The 11,142-nt window shown below is 40.9% G+C and overlaps 1 protein-coding gene across 1 annotated transcript in view; it reads right to left on the reverse strand.

The window, feature by feature from the left end:
• Positions 1-331: 331 nt before the first annotated feature.
• Positions 332-11,142, reverse strand: part of snx25 (sorting nexin 25) — a 13,010-nt gene continuing 2,199 nt past the window's right edge. Inside the window, 20 exon segments of the mRNA XM_035669623.1 lie at positions 332-824; positions 928-1,028; positions 1,134-1,318; positions 1,509-1,572; positions 1,660-1,777; positions 1,898-1,981; positions 2,371-2,448; positions 2,892-3,005; positions 3,182-3,322; positions 3,728-3,859; positions 4,626-4,790; positions 4,879-5,004; positions 5,172-5,321; positions 5,604-5,735; positions 5,947-6,137; positions 6,747-6,817; positions 7,293-7,354; positions 7,356-7,501; positions 8,231-8,403; positions 9,106-9,322. Coding sequence (XP_035525516.1) covers positions 759-824; positions 928-1,028; positions 1,134-1,318; positions 1,509-1,572; positions 1,660-1,777; positions 1,898-1,981; positions 2,371-2,448; positions 2,892-3,005; positions 3,182-3,322; positions 3,728-3,859; positions 4,626-4,790; positions 4,879-5,004; positions 5,172-5,321; positions 5,604-5,735; positions 5,947-6,137; positions 6,747-6,817; positions 7,293-7,354; positions 7,356-7,501; positions 8,231-8,403; positions 9,106-9,322 — 2,516 coding nt within the window. The 3' untranslated portion in view covers positions 332-758.

An 11,142-nucleotide genomic window follows, 5' to 3' on the forward strand; every position in this document is an offset into this window, starting at 1 on the left:
CATAAATAAAATCATCACAATGACTTTTACATGACATTATATTGCACAATTATAAGCCTTAACAAGAATCACAGAACACAAGTGTTGTTGCTCAGGTTGTGTGTAGGAGGAATGTTCAGAGGTCCGACAGACACACACTGGTTGCCTTTAGAGGGCAACAGAAAATCTGAACTTCAACTCTCTTTGCTGCATTTAATTGAGGTCTTTAGACTCTACAAATTCACGACCATACGATCAAGTTGTTGACTTTCCTGAATTACTATTCCTTGTAATCTGTAGACCGCCATGATTTTATCTCAGCTTGTTGTGGTACAGACCTGATGTTTCAGTGCTATTTAAATAAGAAAAAAAAACTGCATACGTGGGTCACATGATGTCAAAAATACTATTTGTTCTTGTGTGAATGTGGACTTTCAAGTACAAATGTGATGTGCCTAGTTAGACTGCTGCCTAAATAGGAAGAAGTCAGACTCTTTGTGGTTTCTCCCCATTCAGACAGACAAGTTGAGATCTGTACCACAACAAATCAAACATCGGCCCCCTTTCAGTTTGCTGTCAGTCCAGCTTTTCATCATTTCACAGCAAAGTTCTAGCAACAGAATCAGCATGTGTCTCAGTTCTGACCAACACAGCTGCTTTCCATCTGAGGTTTAACCAAACGGCCATCTCCCTGTCTAGCTTGGCAGTTTATGATTGGTCAGCTACAGTGAGGCCAAATAAGATCCAAAGACTGTGTGTGTTAAGTGATGAGTGTGTGTTCAGATGTTGTCCACCTCTGCGCTGAGTTCAGGGCACACTTCCTTCAGTAACATTTCCATCAATACCTAATGGAGACAGTGAGACAAAAACATAATGTTTGCAGCTGTAGTTAAATATCACATCATTAGATCCTATCAAAGTAAAAACACAACTTTTCATTATTCTTACATAAAGAAGATGTCTGTTGGCACTAGCCTCCTGCAGGGCATTGAAGATCTTGATGATTCCATATCGGGCATTCTGCTGGCCAACTAGATTTGCTAGTGCATCTGATAGAAAAGATCAGGATGAAACAAAGCAAAGAGTTCAGGCGATCCACATATCAGATACCGGAAATATCTACATGTCGTATTTAGACGTGTTTCAGTTGCTACCTGGGATATTGTCAAGTAGTTTCTGCTGAGCCCGTTCTTTAGTTTCACTGCGTTCGCTGTCAGTTCGGACCTTGACATGTGGTGCCAACTTCCCATTGGGCCAGAAGTTGTCCCTGAACACACTGATGTAACACACCAACATCTGTTCACAGAAGATCCAGTTTACCGTGTCCCGGATCTGTCTGAAATGAAGCATAGAAGATGTTAATCCTCGTAGACTCTAATCTAAGTTATCATCTGTTGTATAACCTGTTGGTTTAAAATTCAACTTGCTACAACTACTTGTGACTTTTTTTTTTTTTTTTTTTTTTTTTTTTTTTTTTTTTTTTTGTTTTTTTTTTTTTTTTTTTTCTTTTGTTTTTTTTTTTTTTTTTTTTTTTTGTTCGTCCAAATGTCACCTGGACTAGTGCAATTAGAGTCTTCCTCACCCACTTAAACACTGAGCACAGAGAGAATGAAGATTCAGATACATTCACTCAGACGCAGATAGAATCTGTCTCTTTCATGTCTGACTTGCACTACTCACTTCCTCTGAGTTCAAAGATCTCTCCTATGAGCATGAAGCAGGGTTCAGCCAGGGCGTCTCTCCTCCCATCAGCCTCATCACCGTAGTCTGACAAGTCGCTGTCGTCTTCAGCCTCCTCCTGTTGACAGCAATTACACACAGCACACACACACTCCGAATGAGGATGCAAGGCACCTAGAGTGTTGGCACAGTCCACTCTGAGTTGACTATTACTTTACCAGCATGGATGAATGTGTACCTCAGTGTGAGAGAAGAAATCTCCAGGTAGCCTCTCCAGGAAGGAGGCCAGAGAGAAAGACGATTTCTTCTGGATTGACATCACCTTCAGACATTAAACAAGACATCATTACTAAACAATATACTGTGGAAACATACAAATGCTCTGTTGGTCCGATGCAGTAGAGTGTGTAATAACATGTTAATGAATATGACTGTGTACATATTTTACAGTTTCACTTAGCTGCTGCTCTACACGCAGGTACTTTTAATCATTGTAACAACTAAAACTGAGCTGAATGAACAAACAAACGTCCTTAATGCAGTTGTTCATTGTTCAATGAATATAAGCTAAATCAACAAATCATGTGTGGTGGCTTTGAGACAAAAGGAAGACATGTTTCTATATTACACATAATATATACCATAATATATAATATAATAATATATTTTAGCCCGGTCTTATTGGAAATGCAAGCATGAGGAATTGTTTACCTTCAGGTGCTCTGGGGACGGGCTGAGGAACGCATAGAGAGCCTCTGACTGGCACAACCGCTCATCGGTCAGCATACGCTACAAAAGACACACAAACAAACACACACCACACACACCACACAACACACACACACAAACACCACACACAATCAAACACACGACACACGACACACACACACACACAGCTAAAGTCATTAACTTTATCTAGATGGTATCATAAACTAGAAGTGTGAGCATAGAGATCTATTTCAATCACTTTATCCAATATGATTAGTTATTTCAACCACGTTTCCAGAACGAACTTTAAAAATGTTATTTTAGCTAAATATTTTAACCATTGATTGACCCCGAATATCTGCTCTGATGTATTTAAATTTGTGTTGCTTTATGTTAAAGTAAAGAGAGTTAAGAGAAACACTTTTAGGCTTTTAACTATTACAGCAGAAGCACAGACGTTATCCTCTTGTCAAGTTAGCAGTGATATTAGTGTGCTTTGCAGAATGTACTGGTCGCATGTTTACCTGGAGAAAGGCATTGAGCTGAGTTTTGCTCTTGTCTAAAAATTTCTGGTCGATGGATTTGAAGGGAAGTTTACTGAGGGACGGTAACTGGAGTTTCTTCAACGATGGAAAACACTGAGAAAGACAGACACACAGAGACTGTAGTGGGAATTCACAGTAAAACAAAGGTATTTTACACTGCATTTCCATATGGTTAAAGGTTAAAGGTTAAAGGTAAAACCCTTAAGCACAGTGATAACTGGTTCTGCTGTTCAGAAAGATAACATCCAACATCAGCACACATTGTGTACCTCTGTGAGTTTGCGGTGCAACATCTGGAATTCAGTGAGTTTCCTCTGCACACTCCAGCGACTGTTGGCCGACTCCTCTCCTTCTACCAGGCTAACACACACACTGTAACAAGCTACTGTCTCGCCACCTTCCTCTGTAGCCTGAAACACACACACACACACACACACACACAGTTTAAAACACAAATGACGACATAATTAACACCAGTTTCATACACCAGATATATTGGCAACAACCATATCTGTGTAATGTCTGCCTCATCAGGTTAGGTGGTATTAAATTGGCATGTATCTGTTTTATCTGTTCCTTTTCTCCACTTTATACTGACTTGATATTTTCCTGCTACATGTGTTTGTTAGCAAGTCACATGCTAGTTGATGTTGATGTTGATGCCAAGTGGAAAGGAGGGTCATCAGAGCAATCCAGTGCTTTCGGTTGTCTACTGGAAATCAGCCAGTTAGCTAGTATAATTCTTCAGCATTAAGAGAATCAGCTGTTTGTTGTTTCTGATCGAAGAAAAAACGGCAAAAAATACAATAAAATACCTCTGCAGTAGTAATAGCAGCCCTCCAGTGCCCCAGGTTTTCACACCACCAGTCAGTCCTGGTGATATGTTGTTGGAGTTCACTGTGTTCTTTCTCCATGGTGCCTATCTCTTCCTTTAGTTTGCTCACAATCTACAAACAAACACAAGAGACAGATTTTAACTGGCATGCAAATCGTTATTAAATGAAGAAATTACACTAAGATGAATAACATTTCATGGTGGTTTTAAGTTCAAAAACACAAAGTATACGGATGCACAAGAACAGTTGTGTGAGCTTTTAAGCAACCAGATCTGATGTAATTCTGATCTTTGTTTGTGTGTTTTATGCCAGCGGTTCTCAGCCTTTTGTAACTCAAGGCCCACTTCTGATTGTTAAAGTATTTCCGAGGACCACCTTCCCAGAAAAAAAGCAGAACAAACAAACGGGGCTGTGATAGGATTTCAAAACATTCAACACTTTGTGCTTTCAGCTCAGCATCACAGCCTGCCAGTATGAATCCAAATTTAAAGTATTCAGGGTCACATTTCCTCACCGAACGCTTTGGAGCTTCTACTGGTGGAGTAAATCTGATCCATTTTGTGTCACTACATCCAACAGTTAGCTATGTCCATACATCATATGTGATACATGATATTCAAATGTAACTGCTCATTAAAGTTATGCATTTTAATCTGACATATGACAGTGCCAGTCATATGTCAGATTAAAACTAAGTACACTTAAGATATAAAATAACTACTTAACATTTTAAAACAAATCGAACCACTTGGCAGCACCACTGCCTCTGTAGTCAGACTAGACAGCTGGCTGTTTTATATTCTCCTGCTGTCAACTTTCAGAGTGAATTCTGACTTGATGCCAGGGTGTGTTTTGTCATCTGTTTGTATTTTGTTACCTTTTTGTCTGGTTTGGGTGCATTCTGGATAGAGCCCAGGGCCTGTCGCTTGTACTCAAGTTTGTCATAGAGTTGGCGGAGTTTCGTAGCAGCATAGCTGGCCTGCTCATTGATTCCTTTGCTGCCTTCATCACACACGTCCCCTCCTGCGTCTAGACCCTGACACTACATGATTAGAAAAACATACATATCTATTAAAATATGCAATAATACAGCACAGATTAATATTTTTACAACATTGTGTATGACTGACCCCTTCCTCCTTCTCCTCAGTGCTACACTGTGATTGGCTATGCTGCTCATCTCGTCTGATCAGCTTATCGTAGAGGTCAGAAACCAGAAAGGAGGGGTAGTAGCGCTCTCTCATCGTCTCAGCCACCTAGAGGACGTATGACAGCAACAGAAAGGCTTTATTGTCATTGCAGAACACTGTGACACTGTGGAACGTAAGCATACTATTGTTATTTGCACCTCTGAGGACATTTGATAAAGAAAAGTCCACTGTGGCCGCAGTTAGTTAGAGTTAGTAGCAAAAGCAGCAGTTACCTGTTCCTGTAGTCTGACAAAGACTTGTGTTCCTCTGTTCCCCACCAGACTCTGCTGGATCTCCTTAAGGAGAATCTTTTCCACTGGAATCTCCCTGCTCTCCACGAAGAACTTCTGGTAGATTTCCCCTACGATTTGGGGCACCTCATTCTGTCAAACACATACACACAAGTTACTCATGTACTTTTCCAACACATAAATGTGCTTTACTGGCTTTCACTACCGAGAGTGCAAACAGCTGACACAATGTGTATTCTCACGTAAAGGAACAACAGCAACAATACTGTGAAAACAACACCCACACTCAGCACTGCAGCACACTACTTAAGTAGTAGGAAAACATTATCACTCATTATTGTATCACTATTCCCCTAATACCATACACTATAAGCAGTGTTGGGCTAAGCCCTGTGGTATGTGTGTGCACGTCACCTTGTTCGCAGTTTTCAGAGTTTCCACCAGTTCCCAGAAGCTTATCAGAGCTCTCTTATCAACTCTTTCCATGTAAACTCTGAAATGGTCCCTGTAACCTGGATTACACATGATGTCATCAAACTGAAGAATCTGAACGAGGGGAGGAGAGAGAGAATAACAAAACGTCAGCCATGTGGAGCATGCGTTAATGATGAAGTCATACCATGCAAGAAATATACAATTCAAAACTTTCTATGTCAGACATAATATTCTAAAGAATATTCTGATTTCAATAATTTGCCAATCTTCTTTTTTAAAGACCACACCAGTTGTATCACGGTGCCCATTATATGAGTCTTACCTTCTGACTTTGAGGCTCGTCAGTCTCATCTGCCCCTCCTTCCTCATTATTCTCATAGTTTGGTCCTCCAAGTAGGCGGATCCGTTTCTCACATTGTTTCTTAGCAACAGTTAACTGATTGATATATCTTTTCATATCTCTGGCCCTGAGCAGGTCTGCCTTCATTGCTGCTGACTCTTTACCTTTACGTTCTACGACAGAGAGAAAGCAGGTGGTGAAAGAAAGGCTTGAAAGAGCTTTGGTCACACAATAGCACAATCACCTGGTCCGGAGCTACTGTATCATCAAGATAAATGATAAACATTCATAACCTCGTGTTACAAACAGGAAAGTAAAGTTCCACATATACAGTAATCAGTCTAGTTTGGGCTATTGTGGTAAATTCAGCTTACTGCATAAAGGGGAAAAAGATACTAAAACATAACTGACCACAGAAACAAGAAAAATGTGGCCAAGGGTGATGTCTCTATTAATACATCTATGTGGAACAACTCATTTTCACTCTTGTCTTTGTTGATTTTGTTGTATAAGTGCAGCCTCATAGAACTGCTAGCAATGCTGCAGATTCTTAAACTGAGCATATATACTACTATATATATACTGATGACATGCTTTCACACAATTACAGCAGTACTACTAAGTTGTTTCCACAAAGTCTGTGCCTTTTTTCTCACTGTGCATGCACGAAGGGGCAAACAGTACAACCGGTTTGGCACCACAACGCTTAAATTCCAACATTTTTTATTGTGCGTCTATTTTTGGACCTTGCTGTCATACAGTGAACTACAGTGCCCCTGTACCTTTCTGCTTCTTGAGCTGAGGCAGGCTGCTGATGGTGGTGGCATGAATAATCTCTACCACAATCTGATACCTACAAAGAGAGACGAAGAAGTTCATTTTCAATCAGTTGTTGGGATTAATCAATGAAATGCAAAATGGGCTGTTTTAGGATGAATAAACATCAAAATATTTTACACGCACAGTAGTTTAAAGCCAGTAGACATATAGTGCAGTATGTAACTGAGTCTACCTTTACACAATTGATCAAATGTACCAGCAGTGTTAGTCAGAGCCATTATTTCTCAAGATAACAAGACAATATAGCAAAATCATGTCTACCCCACATTTAGATCTAATATTTTGCTGCAGAGACAATGTCTGTTCCCATGGTAACCGCACAGCAGCAAATACACTGGTGGTTAACGTGTTTGTGTGTGTATAAGTATAAATAGTATGATATATACCCAGTATGGATCATTAAAAGAAGTCTGTGTAAGTACAGGGCAGCCTCAGTGTAACAGAGGCAGTGCAGCTGTATAGGTCTGTGTGTGCTATAGGTGTCATGCCTGAGTTGTGTGAGGAAATTGACATCTGCAGAAGTTGATATCAGTTTGATGAATTGCCTCCGTAGGAGGGGCAGAGTAGGTGTAGGGCTTTCTTCCCCCTGCTGCTCCAGCCCCCTGCCTGCTCCTCTGCTCCAGGCTGAGATAAGCAGCATCCCTGTTTATGGAGTGCTGGAATCGCCTCAGCACTTCTACTAAAGGCTTCAAACCACCTGGATCAGCACCAGACCACAGCAACAACAGCAAAAGATTATAAAGCAAATAAATAGAAACAACATGGGGAAATTGAGGGAATGCTGGTAAATCAGTCTGAATCAATGACCACTTCTATTACAAGCTGCTAAGTTACATTGTGAAAAAACATAGACACACATTATATAGAGGGAGGCTTTCAAGAGGAAAAACACTTACAAATATGCAGCTGCAAGCATTATGACGTTATCTATGTCCACTTTTACATTATACATCATTGTTTACAGTTAAATGGTAACAATAGACTTTTTTCACAGCAGACATTTTCACTAGCAGGTGCAACTAATTCATTAACAATGGCTCTATTCCATTTCAGTGTCCAAAGAAAGCCCTGAGCAAAGGCAAGCATGTACAGTACCACGGTCTTGTAACTGGAACACCTGAATGTAATCCAGCCATCATTAATGTTACCAATTACATGCTTCTCCTGCTGTTTTATCAAAATGTCTGGCGTGAAAAAGGTTTACTAACTTGTAATTCAGGATGTCCTGAGCAAAATTTGATTGATTTCAAATCAAGTGCGGTCCATTTCTTTATTTTTCCACCATGGTCTTTTGTGCCCTTAAGTTCTGATGACTATAGTGGGGCGAAAACAAAAGATACCTGGTTTCAGAGTTTGTGTTCACCAGCTGGCCCAAATACAGGTACAGTATTGTGTCATATACAGTACTTGTACACACTCACAGTACCTTTAGTAGTGATGACTTCTGTGAGGCAGCAGCGTAGTGTATGTGACTTGGCGTCCTTTTGTGGCAGCAGACACAGCAGCAGTATTCTGGCTACACAGCGGAGGAAGGCCAGCTCCGAGTCGGGACTGACCAAACAGGGATGGAGAGGAAACGGCCGAGCACACTCCTCTGGTCTGGAAACACACACGCAGATTAAGATTGAGATAGAAACAGAAAGAGACAGAGTGAAGTTGTTATTCTGGCAGAGCTGGATGTCTGATGATATTATATGAGATAGCTAACACTGCCATTGTTATTCATGCAGCTGTGTCGCATCTCACTGTCTTTGCTTCTAAAACTTGAGTGAACAAGACACACTGCTGCTACACTGTTCCTTAACTACTGAAGACGAGGGAAGCCAGACATCTCTGTAGTGTGATCAAATCATAAATCTCGCCCGACTTGCCGGGATAATGAAACTAGGCGATGTGTGAATCATCACTCCGTCTGTAAGCGCACCTGGCAGATGCTGTCTGGAGGCGAAGGAAGTGAGTGTGGAGGATTTTAATGTTTACGCTGTACTGAACTGCCATAATTTCACCCTATCTGCGTACACAAAATGATGGTGGCAGCAGGTTAGCAGTCAGAAATAAGAGCTGAAACATTTTTTTTTCTGTGATACAACAGTCCAAATGCTGTGCAGAGGAAGCTGTAATGGGAAGAACACATTCTTTCCCTTATATCATTTCTGGGTGGTGAACACATTGGGAGGCTCTACTGGCAGACATGTAATAAAAGAAATGACAAAGTGTAGCAGAGTTGCCTACACACTGTGTAAATCCTACTTTAATGAAGGTAATGCAACTGTAACTACTCATAAGTGTGTGTGTGTGTACCTTGCAGATGCAGCCTTGAGGTCAGTGAAGTGTGTGTGAAGGATTCGGATGGTGTCGTAACACACCACATTGACAAGGTCAATGTCAGCAAGCCTGGATCTCAATTGCCCAATCATCTGCCACCAGTCCTCCGACAGCATGGAGTACAACTGGCCCTCATCACGGCTCAAAGGGACGTACCAGGACAGGATGTAGTCTCTGTAGGCGAAGTCAAACACTGGGGACAGACAGAGAGAGAGGTGAAATATTGCCAGAAGATAAAGAAGAAAGCTGCAGGAAAGAGTTCTAGTACATTACAATTTGAATCCGTTGAAGAGAAAATATAATTTAGAAATATTTAAAGATGCAATCAGTAATAATTTATAATATTTGACTTTCTAAGCAAGAGCAGCTGTCCTTCTCTGTGAATTCTCTAACCTCCCTGAGCTACTCACTGTGTTCACTGCACTTTCATTTCCCTAAAACCCAGGTGAACACTGGTGCGGCACTTGAAAGGCAGAGGAAGCATCATCCATCTATCCATTTTATATGCACTTATCCTGTGCAGGGTCGCGGAGGTTGGAGGCTATCCAAGCACACATTGTGCGGGAGATAGAGTACACTCAGACAAGGTGACAGGCGATTTAAAGCCATCAGTTCACCTGAATGTCACGAGACTGTTGGAGGAAACCAGAGAACCCAGAGAGGTAACCGATGCAAATCCCTGCACAGCTCATGTAGAACACATGCAAAGTCCACACAGACCACCACAGCTGGATGGTGGATTCACACCTAACCTCTTGCTGTAAGGCAACACGGTTAGGTTTCTGTTTATGTGGAATTAAATACACACTGTAGATCGGTGGTTTCCAATCTGGGGGTCATAAGATGATTACCAGAGACAAAATTGTGCTTACTTTTCAAACGTTTTTTTCAGTCTTTGTTCTTTTTTTTGCAGTTTTATCTCGTTAAACCTCTGAAGGTGATTAAAATGTAAGTCTGAGAAGTCATTATCTGAATGAATTGCTTAAAACACACAGACATGCAGAGCCATGATAAGGGGTCATTAGTATACTGCTTTATATCAAAGGCTCACAGGCAAAAGAAATGTTGGGAACCACTGCTGTAGTTTGTACTTTGGTCACTGTAACATTTGGTAACGTTGTGTAGACAAACTAAACATTGCTATTTTCCACAGCTATGGGTTATCCATTAAAGAGGAAACTGAACTGTGAAACGTTCAGTAACATTAATGCTGTAGCAGCAGCAAACTGACGTTACTAATTCAGATTTGCTTTGAAGGAAAAAATGTGGCGCTAAAGTAAAAGTCCATAAAACATGTGAATCAAATCAATCTTTCCTTTTCTGATCTGCTTACTGAAGGAGACATATTTTAAGCTAAGACAGTCACATGTTTGCACGCTGTCAGTACAGTGTGGAACCACGTAGCAGACGTACAGCAGTCAGCTTTAGCAGGTATATTGGTTTTAACCATACAAACAGGCTCGGCACGTTCTCCATTTGTCTGCATGCAGTAGGTTTTCTTTCCTCCCACAGTCCAAAGACAGGCGGGTTAGGTGAACTGGTGATTGCCTGAAGGTGAGAATGCATTTGTTTGTCTGTATGAGTTAGTGTGTGTGCAGCCTCATCAACAATCAGTGGTTTAAACATAAGCTGGATGGATGGAAAGGCTCGTGCTTTGATCGTCGTTATAGTGAAACATGTTACAACTGTACATCGTTTCCAATTCTCAATTTTCAGATTCAAATTTTAGATTTTACTGAAACCTGTCAGATTAGATCATTATCAAGCTCCACTTTCTTTTACCTTGGGATCCAATTCTGCGTCGGTAAAGAAAGAATACTTTATGTAATCATATATACTGATAAGAGCTAACGCCCTGCACTGGACTGATCCACTGATACAGAAACACTGTTCATCAAAGTGACACAGCAGGTTTTCACTGTGGATCTAATAATGTCATCATAAACTGGTACCATGTGCAAATACACACCCTGGGTGTAAATCCTGGAACCATCTGCTCCTTGGCAGCCGGAC

This window comes from Morone saxatilis, unplaced genomic scaffold (assembly GCF_004916995.1).
Source record: "Morone saxatilis isolate NCDOM2014 unplaced genomic scaffold, NCSU_SB_2.0 Contig22, whole genome shotgun sequence".
Taxonomy (NCBI): Eukaryota; Metazoa; Chordata; class Actinopteri; family Moronidae; genus Morone; species Morone saxatilis.